The sequence below is a fragment of the Lepidochelys olivacea genome (assembly GCF_965140295.1).
Source record: "Lepidochelys olivacea isolate rLepOli2 genome assembly, chromosome: 1".
Classification (NCBI taxonomy): Eukaryota; Metazoa; Chordata; order Testudines; family Cheloniidae; genus Lepidochelys; species Lepidochelys olivacea.
In genome coordinates, this window is record NC_140411.1 from 277,337,864 (window position 1) to 277,363,400 (window position 25,537).

The window sequence follows — 25,537 nt, forward strand, 5'->3', positions numbered from 1 at the left end:
CATTGGGCAGGCATAATATGACCAAGGAGAACAACATAAAAAGAAAAGAACTGGAGCACAAGAAACAGAACTACAAATCCCAGGAGGCACCATAGCAGTGTTTGACTTTCAGCCAAAATATTTTGTTTTGGATTTGTCACCAAAAAGTTGGAAAATTTTCCATGAAAAAGTCCTTTTTATGAGTTGCTCTAGTATCTATCTTGTTTCTGTACAGCATCTAGCACACTGGGGTTCCATTCTTGTCCAGGGATTTTGGCTGATACCATACTATAAATACTTACTAATAATGATAAAGCCTAACTATGACAATTTAAATGTCAGCTTTGTTAAGTAGTTCACAGCTGATCAAAACAGGGACGAGAGACAATCAATACAAAGATCTACATGATCTATTCTCAGCAGTATTTCTCTTTGGAACCAGAAGTGTGGGGATGTGCAGAGATTTGAGAGGGTACTTTTTTCCCCTCTCTTCAGCATTGATCTGTATGTTCAAGTAGTCCAGATAAATAAAGGGGTATGTTGTACATGTCTTTGTTAAAATGTTACCTTATGAAGCACCTCTAACTTCATCCTTTCAGCCTCAAATTCCTCCAGATACAGTTGCCTTCTTTTCTTTTCCTCTTCATTTTGTTTTTCCTCTATTTCCCTCTCAGCTTTCAGCTTTTTCCTTTTCTGGTCTTCAAGTTCTTTTTGTCGCTCCTCCCAAAGCTCAAATTCTTGCCTGCACCTTTCCTCTACTTCATGGTAAGTAAAGCTAATGGTCATGTCACAATTATCTACAAGAATTTAAGCAAACACACTTTTTAACTAAAAGTCTCAGCTCACAGTAATTACTTATCTGAAATCATGAAATAATTTAATGGATTGAAAAGAAAACAATATGAGTAAGATTTTGTGTTTGTACAGACTACAACTTGAAGCCCTAGAGCAGGAGTTGCTGCTCCCGGGGCTGAAAAAGCGCTACGAGCAGAACGTGGCAGTCCATGGAGCTGATCTATTATGGGCTGCCTACAAGAGCTGGCACTGCACAAAATGCCCACAGTTCTATAGGCCTACCCACTCCAGCCTAAGGATCTGCCACAAACATACATGCCCACTATGCCAGGATTTGTAAGGAGGTCTTAGAGCAGTCTTACCCATGGAGGCACCAGGGCAATTTTCCCTTAGCCACATAGGGGCTTTTAAGGCCTCTGTATTCTACCACAGTAGAATACAGAGGCCATTTTGGAGGGTGACATTTAAAGTGAATAGTCTATAAAACAAATGATCAGTGGCCACAATAGAACTTCCATTTGTGTTCATACTATGTTTTGCATGGAGAAACAAGAGAACTGACACATACAAAGTTTATTTGCACTCAATCTGGGCATTTAAATTGGATTTACTTATGCAAAAAAACTGCATGTTCAGGTTGTGTGTATTCACACCAAAGCCACATTCTGCAAATGCAGCCCTTAATGTAACCCCCCCCCCCCCCCGAAATTAACAAATATTAAGATTGGCTAAGCATACTTAAAAGGTCCCAAAATCAGAAACTAGGCCAAATGTACAAATCAGCAAATGAAATTAGCTAACAAACTATATTACTTAAGTCATTTGTGTATAATGCCATTTAAAATAAACTCATTATCAAGACTTTAGAAAGGAACAAGAATAAGAAGTTAAGATCCCAATCCTACAACTGGATAAATGCAGCTATCTGCCTAAGTAGCTCCACTTCCAGAATCAGGTTTTAAATCCCATTGTAACAGAGGATCCATCTTTCTGAGTTGCCAGGGGGTGCTTGACCGTTGCTCCATCCCAGGCCCCACCCCCACTCCACCCCTTTCCCCAAACCTGCACCCCGCTCTGCCTCTTCCTGCCCCTGCCCTGCCTCTTCTCGACATGTTCCGCCCCCTCCCCAGAGCGTGTCCCACCCTCGCTCCTCCCCCAAGAGCCTCCCGCACACTGGCAAACAGCTGATCCACTGCAGGTGGGAGGCGCTGGGGGCGGAAAGGGAGAAGCTGATCGGGGGGGTGGAGGGGGGAAGAGGTGGGCCTGCCAGTGCGTGCTAAGTACGCACTATTTTTTTTTTCAAGCCCGGAGCACCCACAGAGTTGGCACCTATGCATTGTAATATATATTGTACTGGACTGCCTTAACTATTCTCATCAAAAGGACAGAGCAGAAGAAATATTTTATTCAGCGATATTAGTATGCACTAATTAGCAGCACAAATAAATTAATATTGTTTGTTTACCTGTGACAGAGTGCTCATCAGCAACCACACTGCAAGTTGTATCTTCATTGATGGGTTGACTATTACTGTCCGAAGTTGCACTGGTCTGCAATTCTTCATTTTCTATTTCAGACAGTATCTGTATAAAACCAAAACACATTCTCATGATGAAATGAAATGGGATGAAGCTATAACAATCCAGAACGTTTCAGATAAAGACTTTGGGTCAGGGACTTCATCTTCATTGTCCAGAGTTTAACAATCTAGGGGCTCTGATCCCTAACTGCAGCCTTTAGGCAACAGTATCACACAATTATATTTAAAATTAGAATGTTATTTTCTAGAGTAAGGAATATTTGGAGCAGTTCCCAAATGATTGTAGTGCTTTCTTATATTTTGTATATTGAAAGGGAAATGGTCAAAATATATTTTTTGTAAGAAATTGCACAAGTAAATGCAAGTACCATATGTATAAATTAATTCTACTATGACATTAAATACATGGCATTGATCACACAGGGAAACTGAAAAAAACATTATTTGAAAACAACACTGCATGGATCACATCTTCTAATTTTTCTTCCCTTGTTCTTCACTGCCAAGAATTGATCTACTCCCGCTACGTATTGACCATCTGCACAGTGTAGGTATAGTTCTACATTTGTGATATAACCACCATCACAGTAAATAATTGTGCTGTCACAAACAGGGCGGTCACAAGAAAATGCTCTCTTAATGTAATTAAATTTCATATTTTATACAGTGCTCACTGGTAAAAACAGGGAAACAAGTAAAAGGTGGTACATAAACAGAACTGAACTGTTTTTAAAATATAGGTTCAGGTTTTCTAAGGTACCTATGAGAGTTTGGCAACTGAATACCACTGAAATTCAATGGAAATTATGTGCCTAACTCCATGAGTCGGACTTGAAAATTCCAGTCATAATTCTTTTAACATTTTCCCTGAAACAGCAAAACCTCGTCAATAAATGAATTATGTTAGTGATCTCATAATCCTAATAATGAAAAGAAACAGACAATGGTAAAATAACAGATAAATTTAAAAATGAACACTATAAAAATGTTATATGATAAAAATGACATTTTGCCTCTGGATTAAATATGAATAACTGATAGACCAAGTCTATTATAGTCATTTAATGTTCATCCCCACCACTTAAGACATTTATACCAAATGTTATAACTTCATGATCTGTGGACTAAGTATATCACAGCCAAGGACCCCAACCTGCAAAACCACATGCAAATGCTTCCCCTTATACACCATATGCACCACTAGTCCCATGGGGACTACTTAGAGTGTGTAAATTTAAGCATGTGCATTGGTCATTGTGAGATTGGGTCCAAAAAAGAAACTGATTATCTGAATCTATTATAAAGATGGTTTAAACATAGAATACCCTCTTCTTCAATGCATCTGGATCTTCATTGTATTCAGAAGCCAACTCTGCCAAGTACTCTGAAGCTGGGCTAGAAATTACTCGATAGATATCACCTGAGGAGGGAAGGGGGAGAAAAAGTCTTAATCTAAGTAGTATAATTCTGGTGAATGCTAGTTCCCTATTATCTGTCCATAAAATCCAAAATCAGAAACACAATGCGTTTGTGCTTTAAAAGCGTACACCACAGGTACTATTTTAAGAAAAACACCAAATCCACTCAGACAAGAAGAGGTCCAGTTAATATTAATTAAATCTAATTAATCTACGCTAATTAAAGCACTGGATATATAGAAATAAAATATTAGAGTAAAAAAAAAAAAAAGAAAGAAAATCTATGGCAACAGCATCTATGCAAAGAAAACTACTCCACAAGACAAGACATATTTAAACATTCTCCAGTAGTAGGAAGTAATAAGTGTGCAGTGGTTACTTTTTTAGAATAAGAACTGTGACAAATTGAAGCTTCCCTAAAGGACAAGGTAAATAAGTAAGCATATACATAAATTATATTTAGAATATACATAATTCTTATTACTGAGAAAAATGGAAGAAACTTCCCCTGAGGATGAATAGGGAACACTTAACTTTATTCAGAAGAGGTCTCAACTAAATGATGTGAAACCTGGAAACTCTGACTAAACTGGGATTTGGAGTCTCAACAAAGTAGGGTAACTTAGTAACAAAGAGATCAGTCTTTGAGGTGTTCAATTACCTCAGCTCCCACTAATTTCAGTGGGAGGCAGGGGTGTTGAGCACCTCACAAGATTGACCCTAACCAGAGCATGGTCTAGAGAGGGTGAGTACTACTATTTCAGAGAACAATCCTGTGAGAAGACCTGCCAGCAGTGGCCCCAGGTGCAAAGATCCACCCTAGCAAATGCTATTTCTGAATTAAGTCTTTAGAGATTACAAACGTTAAACATGTGTGGTGGGGTGGGGATGCGGGGGGGAAGAAAAAAGAAAAAACTCATGATTGACCTGAATAGTCTGGAACAGTGTTTCTCAACCTTTTTGATACCAGGGACTGGCTTGCTGCCTTTGAAAACTGTGTCAGGGAGATCTTAGGGGCTGGCACCAGTCTATGCACCGGTCGTTGAGAAATACTGATTCCTTGTGGTCCACAGAATTGGGGCTTCAAAACACAAGAAGGGAAGGCACATTATGCATCACTCTTCAGCATCCCACAACAATGAAGTTAGAAGTGACTGTGGTGACATTCTGGAGCCTGGATGGTTTCCCAGTAGCAGGGTAGGAATCAATTATGCAGGATATGAGGAAGGAATTAAGGATGGGATTAAGACAACTTCAACTTGTCTTTTATACAGCACATGTGTAAAATGCCTTGGACTTCCATCTCTGCAGACCATCTAACATTATGCAGAAATTTTAGAATATCCTTGTCTGAATGAATGAGTCAGAAAAGAAAGCAGATTTTAAGAACTCTTACAACAACAGTAACTTTTCATGCTATTGTGAAGGCTAGAAAAGCAACACCACCTCAAGCCATTGGCATTGCAGTCTATAAACTATTAACCAAGATTTCCGTATCACTGAACACAGTCATATTTACTAGCCAATCCTTTGCAAACTGTTTTGTAGTAATAAAAGTGATGCATACCATACTATACAGGACCTCATATTTTCCAGACTACATGCTACATTACTTAACGATAATCAGAGAACATCTGAAAGAGTATAGGAGCTGCAATACTAGGTGATGAGTTAAAGTTGGTGCAATAGGTTTCATAGTTTTGTTGCATTTGACGATTTATGTTATATTATGGATGGTTGTTAGTTTGGTCTGCACTGTCAATATGAGGGCTTGAGGGGGCACATCACACATACATTTATTATAGTCATAGCTTACTTGTGGTTTTTTCATCTTCCAAGTCTTGCAGTATAAAATTTTCAGCATTTTGACTTCTGTTCTTCACAAAGTTTAGACAGTACAGAACTGATTCTGGTAATTCATCTGAAGTCTAGAAGTAAACATTATTTTAAATTAAATTCTGTATGTTCATCTCTCAGTGAAGACCACAGGCAAACCCTTAACATTCTTAATTAAAGTCCATGGGTCTGTCTACATAGCTATTTTAAAAGCACTAGCCAAGACTATCTACCCAGGTTGAGAGACTCATTCCTGGTTCACTCCAAAATGCTGTGTAGACATACCGTATGCATCCCTCACTAAAACATTAGTTTTTTAGTGAGGGACACACACTCCCTCCCACAAATCATGTATTTTTTCAGTCAGGCCTTGTTTCATTATTGTGTCACTCATTATTTGACAATCATTTAGATTTCACAGCAATCTAATTACTACTGCCCTCTAGAAGCATCTTTCTAATTGATATTGTTTTCTTTGTTATTGGTTTGATCCAAGTTGAACAAAAGGACAAATAATTCAATACCCACGTCCTCAGCAAATACCCTAATCACCAGATTACAGAGTCAGTCTCTCTCAATCTCTTCTGATGGAACTGTTCTACTTATGATAAATTTAATATTCAGAGCGCCAGCTAGAGAATGAGGCTGTAGCCTGGTGGTTAGGGTACTTTCCTGAAATGTAGGAGACCAGGAGATTCAAGTTCCCAACCCTGAGTTGGGAACCCCTGGTTCCCTACAGTCTATGCAAGTATCTTAACCATCAGGCTTTCAGCTGTCCTAGGGTGGGTGGGTCTCTCCCTCTTTCAAGCGCTGGACCTGAAAAACCTCCCAATGAAAATTTCATCAACACCAATCCATTTCCACAAAACATTTCAGTTTTGACAAATCAACATTATTGGTGGGGCAAAATTCTCATTTATGTTTTTTTCAGGCAGCTCTACTATTTAATAATTTATCATTTCAGTGGATGGAAGCAAAGTGCACTAGGTTGGGAACAGGATGCTTCTGCAGGGATGGAAATGAAAAGAACAGAGGAGGGGGGGAAACAAGGCAGAGATCACAGTGGCCTGAAAGGGAACAGATTTTCTTCAGAATGATGAGCATTACAAGAAGGCACTGAACAAGTAATAAATAACTAAATATTTAGTTACTACATAAAGGCAACATAGTCTCCTTGATCTCTGTAAAAACTTCTTACTGACATTAGAGAGCATTCCATTGTGCATCTAGGGAATGTATAGTCCTGAATTTATACCCCAACCCAGGGACATTAATTAACCATAGAATTTAGCTTTCTCAGATGAGCCTGCAAATGACATCTTTGCTCCCACTGTACTCCATTTCACTTCTTTTCACTGGTACTCTACTCTATCCACGACTACATAAGTCACAGGCAGAAAGGCACAGAGGAGCAACCGGAAGCAGAGGAGTGAACTCAGTTCTGTGGAATATCATCAGCAGATTGCTCACCTGGCAAGAGAGACCTCACCCTCATTGTTCAGAATTTGTATTTGTTTTTCCTCATTAAGGGTCCCGATCCTGTGAAGAACCCAGTGCCTTCTGAGAGCTGCTGAGTGTCAATGCCTTTTTATATCAACAGGAGATTAAGGTAATCATCATAATTCAGGAAGCACTTAGTACTCAGAGGCCCTGAACATTGAGAGGTCCTGACATTCATTATTCTAGTGGGAGTTGTAGGTGCTTAATGACTGTCAGGATCAGGCCTTATGTTTTTAAATAGATCCCCACTGGCCAATGCTCTAGGAACTTTCTGCCAATAGGCAGCGGTAGTTTACAAAGACAAAAGGTTCTGATGATGGAAATAACACAATGGGTCCTTGAGATTACAGTCATAGTCCAAAGACTTTGAAGCAAGGATGCATTCCTACAGAAAAGTGGTAGCAGAGAATAAGTGATGGTGGGAGCAGGAAGCCAAAAGAGGTGCCAAAGGAGAGCAATAAAAATGTTTGTTACCAAAAACACATTTATTTCCATGATCATATATTGGTCAATAAGGAGTAAATGAAGTGATTTAGATTTAAAAAAAACAAACAAGTGAAAACAGAGCATTAGAATGCAAAGTGTCAGACAACCTTAACAGGCATCACTACATGCTCTGCTCCTATGAGGACTGACCCAAAACTCAAACCTAACAAAGTAAGGTTGAAAAAGGTTTGGGTCAATCTCACTTGGGCTTTGTTTCCACATTCCTATACACTACCGACATCATAATTCAGATATAAAGAAGTGCTGCACCAACCTCCATAATTTTTACCTTAAGAAATTTCCTGAAATTCAGTTTAAACCTTTATTTTCTCAGTTTCATCCCATGATTCCCAGTTATAATCTACTGGATCTACCTTTAGCAACTTCTCTGTCTTCATATTTTTTACCCTCCAAATAACTTTTTCCAACGACTATATGTACTTAAATTACTAAGGTCCTGACCCTCTGTGTAGGTGGACCCCCGAGCCCATGGAGAACTGACTTTAGGATTGAGGGCCTACAAGAAGACAGTATGCAGTTCTGTTAATCTTTACACATATATTAATCTATTTTGTCCCTTACTTCTCCCCCTCCCCTCTTAGCTCTTTTCTGAATTCCATCCAGCTGATTGACATAATTCTGGTATGTAGGTGCCTAGAATAGCATGCAGTATTCTTGGTGTTCTTGAGGAACTTTCTGATTTTGATGAGGTTGGAAGTACTCCAAGAAAATGAATAGTAGGACTTGGTGGTCTAGAGTAGACCAGACTGTTTAGTCTGGAGAAGAGAAGACTGATCGGGGACATAATAACAATTTTCAAGTACATAAAAGGTTGTTACAAGGAGAAGGGAGAAAAAGTGTTCTTCTAAACCTCTGAGATAGGACAAGAACCAATGGGCTTAAATTGCAGAAGGATGGTTTAGATTGGACAGTAGGAAAAACTTCCTGTCAGGGTGGTTAAGCAGTTGAATAAATTGCCTAGGGAGGTTGTGGAATCTCCATCATTGGGGATTTTTAAGAGCAGGTTGGACAAACACCTGTAGGTGATGGTCTAGACAGTGCTTCTCAAGCTATCTGATGTGGGGGACCGGCAATTTTTTTTTCCCAATGTGTGCGCAGACTGGCAGCCAATGGCTCGCGGACCAGCACTGGTCCGCGGACCACCACTTTGAGTAGCACTGGTCTAGATAATACTTAGTCCTGTCTGGAGTGCAGGGGACTGGACTAGATGACCTCTAATGGTCCCTTACAGTTCTATGATTCTATGAATACTACATATAATTATAGGCATATACCAGAATTATGTCTGTCAATGGAATGCAGCGTTGTTGTAGCTGAGTTGGTCCCAGGATATTGGATCATTTGCTGTTGATGGAAGGTACAAGCTTTTAGCTTCTTCCTCGGGTATGGGGAAGGTAACCAGGTATGGGGAAGGGAATGTCTGCAACACCGTGGTTACCTTCCTCATACCAAAGAAGAGCTCTATGACGCTAAAAGCTTGTACCTTCCACCAACAGAAGTTGGCCCACAATAAAAAGTATTACCTCATCTACCTTGTCTCAATCAACTGGACAGAATTCAGAAGACAGCTTAAAAAAAGCAGGGAGAGGGGGGAAACTAAAGGGATTAATTTATATGGAAAGAATCAAAACTCGGGAAGTATTGTACAAGACGGCTTCTTCTTGCAAAATTTGCAAGCCAAATTTTTAAGACCAAAGATTAATTTGGTTAACCATCACAACTTTTATCTATCTTATCACCTTTTAAAGTTCACCCATCTTTAACATCGAAAGGTTCTGTCAAAAATTACAATCCACTGGAATCTGATCTTGTGACTTCAGCAGAATGCCCGACCTACCAATTTGAGTTTTCTGAAAGTCAGGTTGCAACTCATTCTATATCCCATAAATAGCTTTCTTTTAATACATACCCTTTTAAATACACAGTTCACAATAGGTATTTCTTTAATATCAGTTTATTTCAGGGGCTTATCTGTCACTTCAAATTTACATTTTCATGGAGCTCAATTAATAGGAGGATACATTTGAAGGAGGTTTTCCTCCAGGGAATAAATATTAGGAAATAGCATATTAGTCATCTAGACTCTCTCATATCTCACAAAAATCAATTCTTTCTTTTTTTTTTAAATAAAAATCAGATTTTTTTTAATTTAAATTGGATTTTTTTTAATAAAAATGCTTTTTTTCCCCTCAAAAAGCAATCTAAAGATAGTTTTAATTAAGACACATTATAGCTCAAAGATATCTCATCATGGAATAGAGATTATAAATTCTAATTCTATAGTATGAGATAATATATTAATGTAATGTTTAAGAAAAGTTTTGTAAATGAGTTCCAATTTTATGGGGTTCCAGGGGCTTCTGTATAGATTATTTAGGTTAATCTTTCTATCTATTCAATGAGACTCAGTGCTCAGTCTAGAAGATACCATCAGAGATGCTTAGTTACTTTGGCCTGATCTACACGAGGGTGGGGAAATCGAAGATATGCAACTTCAGCTACGAGAATAGCGTAGCTGAAGTCGACGTATCTTAGATCAACTTAGAATCACTTACTTCGCGTCCTCGCAGCGCGGGATCAACGGCCGCCGCTCCCCAGTCAACTCTGCTTCCACCTCTCTCCGTGGTGGAGTTCTGGAGTCGACGGCAGAGCGATCGGGGATCGATTTAATCACATCTAATGTCTATCGATCCCTGATAGATCGATCACTACCCGCCGATCCAGTGGGTAGTGTAGACGTGGCCTTTTGTAGTTCTCAAACTGGATTTGTGTCTCCAGAGATAACATGCTTGTTAACAGCAAAAATGTTTTTTAAATAAATAGATAAATAATATAGAGAGGTGAAAAATAACAGACCTCAACCCTACTGTCCCTTTGCAAATTTGTGTACACAGAGCCAATCCCTTACCTCTTTCTAAGAGACTGCAAAATTTCAAAAAGTTCCAATGAATAGAAGATTGTTGGGGGCAGAAAAGATCTGGACAAGGAGAAGTCTGGAGATAAATGTGAGGAGGGAGAGACAGGCAATAGAAACAAAAGTGAAACTGTTTGAGCAGCATATTCCAGAAGTCTTGAGGTCTTTCTGAGTGTAACCTTCATAGATTTGAGATCTACCATACCATTCTCTCACTAGGAGGAAAAACCTATAATGGCAGCAGGCCATAAAAGAGTTCCAGTTTGGAAATATTTTAATGAAGTTCCTCTACCTGTGGGTAAGACAGGCATGCGTGAAAAATGCAAACAGTACAACAAAGAAATGCAAGGCCTGGTTGTCCGAATGAAACAACATCACGAGAAGTGTTCCTTCTCAGGAGGAAGCTGCATTGAAGATGATGAAAGGAACATGTCTGAACATGCAGGATCTTCAGGTCGGTAAAATTTTTTATTTCATACTTCTTTCTTAAGGACTGCCTGTCTTCACTCTGGACTAGTCTTGAATTCTCATGTTTGAGCAAAAAATATAGTTGTTACTCTATGGTACTATCATTTTAGACGCAGTTTGATAAAAAAAATAAATAGCTGAAATAGGCAGATCTTCCTTTTATAATTTCACCTTTAAAGTAGTACTGAGTGTCAGTGAATGCAATGAGTAAATGAGCAGTATGGTAATAATAATTAAATAACTACTGTACATTGACTTATTTTGTTTAGGAGAATCCATCCTCAATTCCAGGATTCTGAAGACTATCCACCTTCAAGATCACCATCATTTTCCCATAGTTTCAGAGTTATCTGCCAATGATAGTGTTTTAGTCACATCATGCATGTCACATAGCCACAGTATGCAAAAAGAAAAAAAAAATTCTCCTTCGTCCATAAACAACCATAGATAAATTTGTGATAAGAATCAGCAGATTACAAAAAGAAGTAATTGATGAAAAAATTCCCCGGTTTGTTTATGCAACAAACTCTCCTTTCTGTATGATTGAGAACCCACACTTCATTAACATGGTTCAGTCATTAAGACCAGGATACAGTCCACCCGATGGAGCAGATGTCGCAGGCAAATTGCTGGATAAGTGTATGAAAGAGAAATTGAGCAGTGTGCAAAAGGTCTAGAGGGTGAAATTGTTCACCTGAGTCTTGATGGGCGGATGTCCTCAATGATCCTGTTGTGTGTGCTTGTGTGACAACAGAAGAAGCGGATGTCTTCCTTACAGAAACAATTGATACCTCAGGAAATGCACACACAGCAGAATACTTACAAGAAGTAGCAGTAAAAGCTATAACAAACTGTGAAAAACAATTCAAATGTCTAGTACGCAGCTTGGTCACAGACAGTGCTGCAAATGTATCCAAGATGAGAAGAAATTTAGAACACAGTCCCCAAGCTAATAACATATGGTTTCAGTGCTCATTGGATGCACCTCCTAGACAAAGACTTCAGTGTTCCAGAAATAAAGCCTAATGTTGAAATTGCAAAATACTTCCGTAATAACCACTTTGCAGTAGCTGCTCTGAAAAAAGTGGGAGGAACCAAGCTAACTCTCCCACAAGACTTGCGATGGAACTCAGTAGTGGACTGTTTTGAGCACTATATCAAGAACTGGCCTAATCTGATGACAGTTTGTGAACAAAATCATAAAAAAATAGATGGCACTGTCACAGCCAAAGTTCTCAACCTTGGGCTTAAGAGAAATGTTGAACACATACTGAGTACCCTAAAGCCTATTTCTGTCGCCTTGAACAAAATGCAGGGAAACAGCTGTTTTATTGCTGATGCAGTTGAAATCTGGAAGGAACTGAGTGAGATCTTAAGAAGAGAAATATGCAATGACAGAGTTAAATCACAAGCATTAAAAAAACGAACAGGACAAGCACTATCTCCAGCTCATTTTCTTGAAAATATTCTCAATACTCAGTACCAAGTCAAACCTTAACTGCTGAAGAAGATGAGTTGGCTATGAAATGGACATCCAGCAATCAGCCCTCCATAATGCCAACTATAATAAACTTCAGAGCAAACCATTCAAGAAATATATGTTTGCTGATGATGTTTTAAAGAAAGTCACACCAGTGAACTAATGGAAGTCACTTAAGCACTTGGGTTCAGAGACTGTTGAAGAGATCATCTCACTTTTAATAGCAGTAGCTTCTTCTGCTAGTGTAGAAAGAAAAATATCTTCCTTTGGACTAATTCATTCCAAATTGAGAAATCGTTTGGGACCTGAAAAAGCAGGAAAGCTTGTTTTTCTTTTCCATATTATGAACAAACAGGAAAATGAAGGTGAAGAAGACTGAGTTAGCTGCAGAAGCCAATATTTTAAGTTTTTCATGTTGACCTGGCTGACATAGTTGATTTGAAATATTTTTTAAAAAAAAGTTATTTTAACAAAAACAAACCTGATTTTATAAAAACTTGAATGTTTACATTCAAAAATTCATATGCTTGTTTTGTTAAAATATTATATGTTTGCTGTTGAAGAAAAAAATCCAGAATACATATTGTTGTTGTTTTAGTTAAATAAAACAATTTATATGTCTGTCTGTTGATGTTCTCCTCCTAATACATCATGGCAAGAAAATCCTCCAAATATTAATGATTAACCTGTTGAATTGGAGATAGTTCACCTCCCAATGACTTCATAAATATCTGTTTCAGTTACCTTTGGTAAATGAAATAACCAAACAATCATTCATTTATTTTCTGATATATCTGTAAAACTAATCTGAAAAGTTTTCAAAATAAATCACTTTAAAAATGTATAGTGTGTACCTTCTAAAAATGAAACCTACATCTATCTCTGAGTTGTGAAGAATATGTATTAAGGTTATAAAAACCAACAAGAATGTACTTTTATGTAGAAATCCATGATTAAGTTGAGTCTTCCTGACTAGTGATTTAAATCAAATCCACCCTATAGTACACTTCCAAGTACCTTAGAAAAGCAGGAATGCAAGAAGACTCCACAAAAGACACACATTTGCCATGAAAAGTAAAGGAAGTACTCTCCCTCCTGTTTCCATTAAACACTTACTGTTTCACCATCACTCCAAGCTTCTGCTGATAAATCAGTGTTGAAATCATCCGCTTCAAGGGAAGTAACACTGATTCTGCTCAATTCTATATTTATTTCTTCTTCAAGTTTTACATCATCATCATCTTCCATAGCTTTCCATAATAAAATTGTAACAGCAAAAAAGGAAAAATAAAATGGAATACATTAGTGGATATTGACAGGTTTCAGAGTAGCCGTGTTAGTCTGTATTTGTAAAAAGAAAAGGAGTACTTGTGGCACCTTAGAGACTAACCAATTTATTTGAGCATAAACTTTCATCAATGAAGTGAGCTGTAGCTCACGAAAGCTTATGCTCAAATAAATTGGTTAGTCTCTAAGGTGCCACAAGTACTCTTTTTCTTTTAGTGGATATTGTATTTACTGCTAGATTTGTGGCAGTAGTAGGTATCTCAAAAAGCTCTAAAACAAAACAAAAAAGCATCCATATCCACAGTAAGGCTCCAACTATGACAAGACTTACATGAACACTTAACTTTAGACACATGAGTAGTCCCATTGATTTGTCCCTTTAATTTGTAAATTTAAGGTTTGGCTGTACTGGGACCTAAAACTCTATATTTATCCATCTGTTGAGAGAGAAGGATGCACACAAATAATAAAATATATTACCTTGGGCCCTGTTGCCATGAACATTTACATGTGTGTAACTTTAATTGGCTTCAATGGGAGGAACTACTCAGATGAGCAAAGTTATATGAGTTTAAGGGTATATCTGCACTGGAAAAAAAGGTGTCCTTAACTCAGGTTAGCTAACTTGGATTAAAATAGCAGCAAAAACATGGCAACTCCAGTTAGCAGTTTAAGTTAAAGCCTAAAGGGGAGCCTAGGAATGAACTTGAGCTGCTAACCAAGTTGCCACAGTGGTGGGTAGACCATGCTAATTTATTTATATGGCAGTACACATATCTGTGGTTTCCTATCAACCTTCAAAGGTCCACAAAGAGCATTACCTTCAATCACTGACCGTATTAAACAAAACACAGTAAACATGCATTCCCATTTGGCCTCAATTTAGTCAGCTATGGATTTAGAGCAAGGGTGGGCAAACTTTTTGGCCCGAGGGCCACACTGAGAATAGAAATTGCCTGCGGGCCATGAATGCTCACAAAATTGGGGTTGGGGTGCAGGATGGGGTGAGGGCTCTGGTTGGGGGGGTAGGGGCTTCAGGATGGGGCAGAAATGAGGTGTTCAGGATGCGGGAAAGGGCTCCGGGCTGCGGGCAGGGGAGTGGGCTGTAGGGGGGCGGGGGGAAGGGCTCTGGAGTGGGCTGGGGATGAGAAGAGTTTGGGGTGTAGGAGAGTGCTCCGGGCTGGGACCAAGGGGTTCGCAGGGTGGGGTGGGGGTTGGGGTGCTGGAAGGGGCACAGGCTCCAGCTGGGGGTGCGGGCTCTGGGATGGGGCAGGGGATGAGAGGTTTGGGGTGCAGGAGGGTGCGCCAGGTTGGGATTGAGGGGTTTGGCAGGCAGGAGGGAGATCAAGGTTTGGGCGTGGAGGGAGGCTCCGGGCTGCAGTCTCTGGGCAGCACTTAACTCAAGGGGCTCCCAGAAGCAGCAGCAGCATGTCCCTTCTCCTGCTCCTACACGGAGGTGCAGCCAGGTGGCTCTGCACGCTGCCCCGTCCGCAGGCACCTCCCCAGCCGTTCCCATTGGCCGCGGTACTCGTAGGAACCAGAGGGGGGCCATGCCGCTACTTCTGGGAGCTGCATGGAGCACCCCCCAATCCTGCTCCCAGGTTGGAGTGCTGGAGAGGGGCAAGCCACAGACCCCACTCCCCAGTGGAAGCTCAAGGGCCAGATTAAAAGAGCTGGCAGGCCGCAGTTTGCCCACCCCTGATTTAGAGTATGGGCAGTGCATGTGGATCTCTATTTTTTAATAAAGAGAAAAGGAACTTCACAAGATTATCCCAACTACACACTTTACTCTCTAACAGGAATGAAGAAAAACAATACAACACAGGAAAGGGTTTGCTTAATAGTTTGAGATAAGAAAAGCATCCCAGAACAGCCTATTCCTGTGGATTCGGCAGGAGCTGCTGTAACCCACACACCTCCTGCGTGTGGTTCTCTATCCTATGTAGTAGCATTGAGACCACTTAGAGAGATTTTAATGAGTCTGCTACTGCCTTAGCTAACAATCACATGCGGTAGAGGCTCACATATTCAGCTCCAGAGGTCCCAAGTTCAACCTTGCCATTACATTGCCACTTAGGATGAACAAAAAAGCATGCCAACCCTATCCCCTTTCCTATTGGTACTATTAAGCATAAACATAAATAATCAGTATTAATATGCCTTTCATCTGTATACTTTACACTAGTTTACATATGAAGGCTAAGATAGATACTGCCCAAGAAGTGCACAGTGAAATGGCACACCGGATACAATATAGCGTACTTCGGGAGTTGAGGTTTTGGGACAGGAGAGCTGATTTAGGGAAAAAGGTCTTTTTAAGGTGAGGAGGAGCTTGGTGTCCTTGGGCCATTCTGATTCTATTTTTATTTTAAATTTGTGTACGTTTAGAATGTGTCTGATAACTTCAGTGTGTATATATATATATTATATAAAAATACAAAACCAATCCAGAATGGCTAGAGGCCATTTACGTGGCAAGCCAGATGGTACCAGTAGGGTTTTGAAAGTTTGAGCTAGAATAACTCATACATCACTCTTTTCATTCCTTAGGAAGGATACAACAGAAAGTTTAGCAAGATTGCTTAGGGCTTGTCTATACAGGCAAAAAGCCTAGAGTAGCTTGTGTACATTAGCTATTCTTTCTTAATTTTCTGTGTGGAGGCTCTTACTCCGCACTCTTAAGAGTGCGGAGTAAGAGCCTCCACACAGAGAATTAGGCCTGGTGTACATGTATTAGATTAACCTAGCTATGTTGTTCAGTGCTATGAAAAGTTTCACATAGAGTGAAATAGTTAGGCCCTGGTGACCTTCCATCTTGAAGAGATGGGTTAACCACATCACCAGGAAAAACCCTTTATCAACATGGGAAGTGTCTATGCTACAGCATTACAGCAGCTGTGCTGCTGTAGTGTAGACATTGCCTTAGTGCAGAGTACTTACTGTGCTTTAAATTCACACCCTGGTTCACTGCACCCTAACTTCCCCCACATAGACAAGCCCTTACATTTCCTCCTGATTTCAGGTTTCACAAAGAAAACAAACCAAACTTTAAAAAGAGCACTTAGGGAGGGTGGAGAGGCTGCATCCTGGGATTTTACACCATCAGGACAATTTTTAAAGCAGACAGCACTTATTTAAATGTGGGACTGCTTCACGCAGATACATTCACGTGCAGCAAAATCCCTCCGCCCTCGACTCCATCAACGCGACTGCAGCGCTAATCGCGATCACGGGTAATATACTATCATCTTGCCAACCCTCATTATGGGCTCAGGAGTCACATGCTATTTGATGTTTTTTTTTCTGGCAGACCCAAGCGGCTGGGTGGGTTCCAGAAGCTCAGCCTTCACTTAAGGACAAAAAGCGTCTCGTGGTTCGCGGAGAAAAGGCTGGAGTGTAAAGAGCCACAAGGCTCAGGACCAAGAAGGCAAATACAAACAGCAGCCAAGTTATTACGTTAAAGATATCCAGGGGTTCAAGGCAGGTGCTGGCAAAACAGCCCCTCCCCCGGAGGGGGTGAGAATCACACGGGAACAGGCAAGGCTCTCAGCCTGCGAGAGAAGAAACTTCCCTTCCAGGCAAGACTGGGCTCCCCCCACCACAGCCGCCTGGGGCCCGCCCGGCTCATTTTCTTTCGAGAGGTCCCGCCCAGGACTACAACTCCCAGAATGCAACAAAAAACCACCCTCGCAGACCCTACAGCTCCCGGGCGACAAAGATCGGCCCGACCAAGCCCCTGTGCATGCTGGGAGTGATAGTTCCTCCTCCTCCTCCCCATCCCCGGCGGACCAGCCGCAGCCCCCAGGATCTCGCCGAGCAGTCCCCGTGGATTTCATGGAGCTGGTCGCCTCCCGTGGCCGGTGTCAGGCTCCTACCCGGGCCTCGGCCCTTGGAGACGCCCCGATCCTGCAGCTCCGGGTCACGCAGACCTCTCTACAAACCCTCCAGCTGCGCACGCTGCGGTGTTAAACAGGAAGCGTAACCATGGCACCGGCAGACTGTGGGCCGGGCCAAGCCTGTGCTACGGCACGGCGGAAGGGACGAACCTAGTGAGCAGCGCTCGCTTTGCATTCCAGCCGGGGGAGAGGAGGTGAAGGAAGAGAGAAACGTGGTTGCAGGCTCAGGGGAAACCCTCTATCACCAGCCCCGCTGGGCTCCCGTTAGCAGCTCCCACCCGCCTCCAGCTTGAATATTATTTCAACCCCCCATGATTTTCTTACACTGATTGGCCTGTGGCATGGGAAATAGATTTGCCAACCCCAGGCATTCACAAATCATGAGTAGTCAGCCCCCTTCACCCCCCCCAACAAATCATGAGATTAGTTTCGCAATCACGAGATTTTTATGAATAATTAACGTTGGGTTTCTTAGTTTTTGTCTTCTGGTTTGTGAGCTCTTTAGCATCGTGTTTCTAAGCTTTTCTCTGCACTGATAGCTAGAAACATACTTTTAAAAGAAAGTTGAGATTCTCAAGTAATCACCTGAATTCAGGAGCTGGTATTTTGAGGGAAAAATACAAACATTATTAAACTTGCAATACAATTGGATGGTATGTCAATACTAAAAGTATTTACAAAACTTGTCCTTTTGAAATCCATCCTGTCTCCCCCAGCAGTCTGTAATAATATGTAACAATTTTATCCAAATCTAGGGTTGTCCACTTTCTAAATTCACTCACAACATATATAGATAACAAACATACTCCGATTTTTTTTTTAAATAACCTTTACTTTCTACCAGCTTCTTTGGTGGTAGGAGTAGTGATACTGAAAAACAGTGAGATTTATCACATACTTGTAATATTGCATGGCGGCCAGGGAGGCTCCGTGTGCTGCCCTTGCGCCTGCAGGCATCGCCCCCACAGTTCCCATTGGTCATGATTCCTGGCCAATGGGAGCTGCAGAGCTGCAACTCAGGGCGGTGGTACTGCACGGAGCCTCCTTGTGCCTTTGGGCCACAGGGACCTGGCAGCTGCTTCTGGGAGCCATGCAGAGCCAGGGCGGTTAGGCAGCCTGCCTTAGCCCAGGGCCCCCGTTGCATGGCCAACCAGACTTTAAATGGCCCAGGTGGTGGTGCCGACAGGAGCCACCAGGGTCCATTTTCAACCGAGCATTCCGGTCGAATACCGGATGCCTGGCAACCCCATCTAAACCAATTTTAAAAGTTCTTTCATGCAGTGTTGTTGTAGCCATGTTGGTCTCAGAATATGGGAGAGACAAGATGTGTGAGGTAATATCTTCTATTGGACAACTTCTGTCGGTGAGAGAGACAAAAGTTTACTTGAAGAGCTCTGGGTAAGCTCGAAATCTTGTCTCTCTCACCAACAGAAGTTGGTCTAGTAACAGATATTATCTCAGCCACCTTAAAAATTGTCATTTAAGAGAAAATCAGATCATTTAAAAATTCTTCAGGGGCAGAACTGATTCAGTGATATTTATTTTCCAGTACATGAATTAGGCCTGAGCTACACTTAAAATTTAGGTCAACGTAACTATGTTGCTCAGGGTTGTGAAAAATGCCAACCTCACGTGTAGACACAGCTAGGTTGATGAAAGACTGCTCCTGTCAACCTAGCTACTATTGCTCAGAATGTAGTGTTCCTACACTGATGGAAAAGGCCCTCCATTGGTGTAGGCTGTGTCAACACTACAGGGTTTTGCCAGCATAGGTACAGCACTGTAGCTATGCTGGTATAGTCCCTGTAGTGTAGACATGACCGTAATCATTGTGTTCATGGTGATTAAAGCAAACAACTTATTGCAGCACTGAAAGGAAAGAAACTTCTGTAGAGCATTGCATATCGTTGTCTTCTGTAACAAGGAAGTAAAATATTATCAACAAAAGAAGAATTAGTAAACATACTCAAGATGCAGTGAAGAAACGAATTTATGCCACTATATGGTAGTGCTCCATAGATGAGAGCGAAATATTCAGCACTGGTAAGGATCTTTGTTTTGTTTTGGAGTTGTATTTTAATATGATAATTACAGTACATGCTTCTGTGGGAATAACACTATTTTTACCTTTTATATAATCAAATAGTTTTACAAAGATTGAAAAATTGTGTGTAAACAGTTTTAATAATGAAACATTGAAGTGCAAGCACTATTCTTCCAAAGATTTCTGACTATTTCATGTACAATTTGGTCAGGAAACATGTAACCATTAGTATTGTTTTGCTGAGTATGCTACAGGTACAGCATTTCATTAAATTCTAGATGTGAAAAACTCTGGGATGAGATTTAATTCCCTGTTAAAACGTAGTGCATTATTTTAAGAATGCTGGAATCTATTCCAGGAGAAGTGGAGCAACAGTTATCCAGTATGGTTCATAAATTGTACACGGTTTTGTAATATAGAATTAAACACATCAAAAGGCAGCCGTTTTAAGAAGTTTTTTCTTTTCGTCATTCTAGTGTTTAGCAAGTAAAAATTCCTAATGCAAAGAATAAGAATGTTGACAAGTCAAGCAAAAACTAATTTGAATGATATTCCTTAATCACAGGTTTCAGAGTAACAGCCGTGTTAGTCTGTATTCACAAAAAGAAAAGGAGTACTTGTGGCACCTTAGAGAGTAACCAATTTATTTGAGCATAAGCTTTCGTGAGCTACAGCTCACTTCATCGGATGTATGCATCCGATGAAGTGAGCTGTAGCTCACGAAAGCTTATGCTCAAATAAATTGGTTAGTCTCTATGGTGCCACAAGTACTCCTTTTCTTATTCCTTAATCAATGCCTTTCACCATACTTCATTATATATGTTTTGTCTGTACAGTAGACTGTTTATTGGATACAATTCTTTGAAAATATGGAAGCTGCATCTATCCTGGTAATCTCCTTCTATTTTAAAAATGACAGAAAATGTAACTATTATATTCTCATTCGTGCGCAGAAATTGATAGCAGCCCTGACAAAGGAGAGATCCTTAGGCATCCTTTCTTTTTCTATTGCATCTCTTGAAATTTGCTTTGGGAAATACCATTTGAATAGCACTGTTAAATTTTTGGGGCTTCAGCAACTTAATTCTTTCACTTGCCTGAATGGTGTCATCAAACAGAGAAATCAGTTAGTGGAGTTTTCTGTTCATCTACAGAAAAGCGTACAGATAACTTTTGTGGTTAAAGGTGTAATTTAATACCAGTGTCGTGTTATGTGAATTAGGATTGTAATAGAGTATTATAAGTATGTGACAAATCTCACAGTTTTTCAGTATCACCACGCCTACCACCAAAGAAGCTGGTAGAAAGAAAAGGTTATATAAAAAAAAATCGGAGTATGTTTGTTATCTATGTATGTTGTGAGTGAATTTAGTGCTCATGAAAGCAAGAATAAGCACTCCTTAGAGCCATTAGATTAAAACTAAATGGAACTCAGATGCACCAAAACTGCAATACTCCTTTTTTCCTCAACTCCTTTTTCCTCAAGATTCCTTGATTGTCCTCCCTCAGCTCTGTTCACATGACTTTTCCTGTCAGTCCTGATGGACTCTTTACCTTACAGCCCTCCTGGATAGACCCTTAGGATGAGGTTATCCATCTTGTTAAATCTATTTAAGCACAGTGAAGCAGACTTAAACCCATCTCAATTGACCAGTGGAGTATCGTCTCCTAATCATACTACTTTACGTCCTAGTGCCCTGCTTAAGGAATAGAGAGCAAAAGATATCATGGCTGGGAACTCCCTATATCTGTCTGTTTCGTTACTGGCAGAAAAGCTCCCATTGGCAGTTGGCATAAAATAGAGTAATCTTCAGGCTGCTCTGTCTTCCACAAGGAATTGGATTAGCATTTCCAGCTCCAGGATTGTAGAGCCACAAAGAGGGTATAATGCAACCTTATTCCCAACTCTCACTCCCATTCCTGGAGACTTTCAGCAAGTATGGCTCCTTTGTTCTAGAGGATCTAGGCCTTGGTTTCTCTCTGCTTCACTGCTGTATTGTGCCTAATCAAAGGGTGTTCAGATCCTAAAGATGAAGTGCTAATCCAGAAATCACGCAGGAGACACTCTACAGTCTTCCCCATAGGGCTCTACTAAAGTATGTCAGTTATAACTGGCAGGACTCATGCTCTTTCTGCTCAGACTTTTATAGATGGGGGATGGTAACTGACTTTAGACAAATGTGACTGTCCATTAGGGATAAGTCTTGTAGGGTGGGCTCCATGAAGGATCTTAGGCATTGCAGCCCTGAGCATCACAGAGTCTAACTTTTAGGCACCTAGAAAATCCCAGGAACAACACAGCAATCCATGAAACTGAATTAGGCACATAGGTACCCTATACCATGAAGGGAGAGGGGAAGGCATCTAAGAATGTGATCCACAAAAGCCAGTGTGTGAAGCAAGCAGCTGCCTAAGGAAGCCAACGGGAGATGCCGACGAGAGGGGTGTATGCTAAGCCCCACCCCTCTCATAGAGATAGGTGCTGAAGTTGGTGTGCAATCACAAATTGGTATCCATTGCCTGGAACAGGATGGCTTAGATGCCTAAGCCACTTCTTGAGGGCATGAGTTAAGCACCACTTTACTCCACATGAAAAAGCCATAGAAGGAGGCCTTGTGCACCTCATAACTTGTAGCTGAATGGTTAGCACATTCATCTAGGATGTGAGAGAGTGAGGTTCAATTACCCTCTTTCTGCTACAGGAAGAGAAGGGATACTTTCTTTTCAAATCTTTTCTCCTCCTCTGCAGACAGCTCTGGAGGAATTGAACCTGGATCTCTAACATCCCAGGTGAGTGTGCTAATCACGTGGGTAAAAGTTATAAAATAGGCAATAATACCTGTCATAAATATAAAGGGAAGGGTAAACCCCTTTGAAATCCCTCCTGGCCAGGGGAAAGCTCCTCTCACCTGTAAAGGGTTAAGAAGCTAAAGGTAACCTCGCTGGCACCTGACCAAAATGACCAATGAGGAGACAAGATACTTTCAAAAGCTGGGAGGAGGGAGAGAAACAAAGGGTCTGTGTGTCTGTCTATATGCTGTTTTTTTACCGGGGATAGACCAGGAATGGAGTCTTAGAACTTTTAGTAAGTAATCTAGCTAGGTATGTGTTAGATTATGATTTCTTTAAATGGCAGAGAAAAGAATTGTGCTGAATAGAATAACTATTTCTGTCTGTGTATCTTTTTTGTAACTTAAGGTTTTGCCTAGAGGGGTTCTCTATGTTTTTGAATCTAATTACCCTGTAAGATATCTACCATCCTGATTTTACAGGGGGGATTTCTTCATTTCTATTTACTTCTATTTTTATTAAAAGTCTTCTTGTAAGAAACTGAATGCTTTTTCATTGTTCTCAGATCCAAGGGTTTGGGTCTGTGGTCACCTATGCAAATTGGTGAGGCTTTTTACCAAACCTTGTCCAGGAAGTGGGGTGCAAGGTTTTGGGAAGTATTTTGGGGGGAAGGACGCGTCCAAACAGCTCTTCCCCAGTAACCAGTATTAGTTTGGTGGTGGTAGCGGCCAGTCCAAGGACAACGGGGGGAATATTTTGTACCTTGGGGAAGTTTTGACCTAAGCTGGTGAAGATAAGCTTAGGAGGTTTTTCATGCAGGTCCCCACATCTGTACCCTAGAGTTCAGAGTGGGGGAGGAACCTTGACAATACCACATTTTCCTCTGGCCATATTTTGAATGGAATGCTCAATGACTACCTCCCAGATTGGGCCCCTCACACGACTTAGGCGGCCAAATGCCTGTCTTCCTCTGGTTCATGATTTGCTCTGGGGCTTATCCCAGCCATGATATCTTTTGCTCTGCCATGTTCCTTATGCTGGGCACTAGGATGTAAGGTGGGAGATAGGCCTCCGAACGCCTAGAATGGGGAAGCGCGCACATGCCCCTAGATCTAAAACTTAGGCATCAAGGGAACTTTTACAGTGGAATGTTGTTATACCAATAAAATAAAAACCAGCAGGATCTTATTAAAGGGGAAAAGGCAAAATGCCACATTTATTGTGAATACAGAAAGAATCATAGTAAGCAGTTAGTTATAGCTATAACATTCCATTTAATTTCATATTTATTCACACATTCATTCATACGAACACACACACACACAGGTACTGCAAGGTTGGTATCATAGTTACCAGCCTTAGAGTTGCTCATGCCAAGCCACTGGCCAGGTGGCCTGGACATGAGGAGGGAGCAGGGCCTTGTCAGATGCTCATCTGATGCTCCTGGAAGTTGGTTTGCAGAATCAGACCCCAAAGTTCTCACTTTCTAGAGTCCATTTTTATAGGAATTTCTTCCTATGCCAGTCTGTGGGAATTGCTTCATCATGCTATTGCTGAATCAATCAGCAGATGGCACATTCCTGACGGCACCGTGCTACCAGATGTTATCTTGTTCTTTGGTTCTCCCATTCTTGAGGCTGTTGGGTGGATTCCAGTCTGACCTCTGGGGGTCTCTGGTTATTTCCACTTGACACCTTCTTTAGCCGATGGACACTGGATTCTTAGGCTGGCACCTCCCTGATCATTCAGTTATTATCCACACCAAGCATCCATCCACATACATCCTCTATCTCTATTTTAATCACAATTGTTGATTAAAGTGAGATAAATACAACAAAAGGGCGGGGAGTCTCTGGGTGCTGTTTCTGTTGTTACAGAGTATTGCTTTGAGTCTCTCTCTGTGTGAGTAGTTGTTGTTAGAAAGAACTGCTTTGAGAACAGACTCTGTCTTAGAATGTACTAACACAATTAGCAGCTTGCAAGTTTCACACAGAGAGGGAGAGAAACAGTACCAAAAACCAAGAGACCTCTTACTTAGTAATACCCTGGAATTTAAACTATGGGGAATCAAACTCATTTGTGATTTTAATACAGAACTTCTTTAATATGATCCAACAATGTTAGGTGCTGAGTCAAGGTGCCTACAGGGTTAGCAGCAGCCAAGTGGGAGCTTCATGATCACAGTGGTGCTGTGTAAGTGTATAGCCGACAGAACCATAACTGACATCTTTGACACACAGACCTTCATCCCTCTTGCTCCAAAAAGTTTTTGCAGATGTATAAAGAAAAGACTGAAAAAGAAAATGTAAGACCGATCACAGCTATAAGGCAGCCCTGACGTGTCAATCATCTTGGCACCTCTGATGATGATGCCACTTTGTAACTCAAAATAGCAGTTTTAAATATTTACACTTATAGAACTGTATTCAGACATATACTGAAGGAGTTACTTATCTCATTCATTATACTGAACGAGTGATTTATGTTGAATGAATAATTATTTTTTCAGAAGCCATTAAAAACTCAGAAAAAGAAGGAGAATGAAACCGAGAGATAAAATATTAATCCTAAAATACTTTCTAAGCATCTTCAATGGAATTTTCTTGGTAAGAATCTTGATTTATTTTTAACAAGTTAAATAACTTGGTAAATATTATTCAGCAACTGTATTAATTAAAAAAAACCATTATTTTTAGGTTTTAGGTCTTAAGCTTATGATGTTTGGTGTGTGGCTTCTAATTGACAGAAACAATTTATTCACTATTTTATGTGACTATAAATAGATATTTTTTTCCTGCATTCCATGACTAGCAAAACATATACAAGCTAACAGAATAATTATTGAATTTCTTCACAAGGTGGCAGCATTGGATTAAAATGCAATGAATTAACTTTGCTGTAATTTATGTTGTCCCTCACTGGACAAATCTATTGCCAAACTGAGGGAACGAAATCTACAGCATAGACCCTTAGAACAGCAATTGAAGAGGTATTCTTCCGTTGAGCAGCATCTATAACAGAGCTTAGGTCAGTTTAACTACATCTCTCAGGGGTATGAATGTAGCCGACATAGCTAGGTCAAC

General features: G+C 40.6%; 1 protein-coding gene across 1 annotated transcript in view; it reads right to left on the reverse strand.

Annotated features, from left to right (window-relative positions):
• Positions 1-17,904, reverse strand: part of LRRIQ1 (leucine rich repeats and IQ motif containing 1) — a 182,454-nt gene extending 164,550 nt beyond the window's left edge. The window contains exons 1-6 of the mRNA XM_084650345.1: positions 17,600-17,904; positions 13,554-13,687; positions 5,549-5,660; positions 3,640-3,734; positions 2,240-2,357; positions 547-776 (exon numbers count right to left, since the gene is read on the reverse strand). Of these exons, the coding sequence (XP_084506471.1) occupies positions 547-776; positions 2,240-2,357; positions 3,640-3,734; positions 5,549-5,660; positions 13,554-13,685 (687 nt within the window). The 5' untranslated portion in view covers positions 13,686-13,687; positions 17,600-17,904. The remainder of the gene's footprint in view (positions 1-546; positions 777-2,239; positions 2,358-3,639; positions 3,735-5,548; positions 5,661-13,553; positions 13,688-17,599) is intronic.
• Between the last annotated feature and the right edge of the window lie 7,633 nt (positions 17,905-25,537).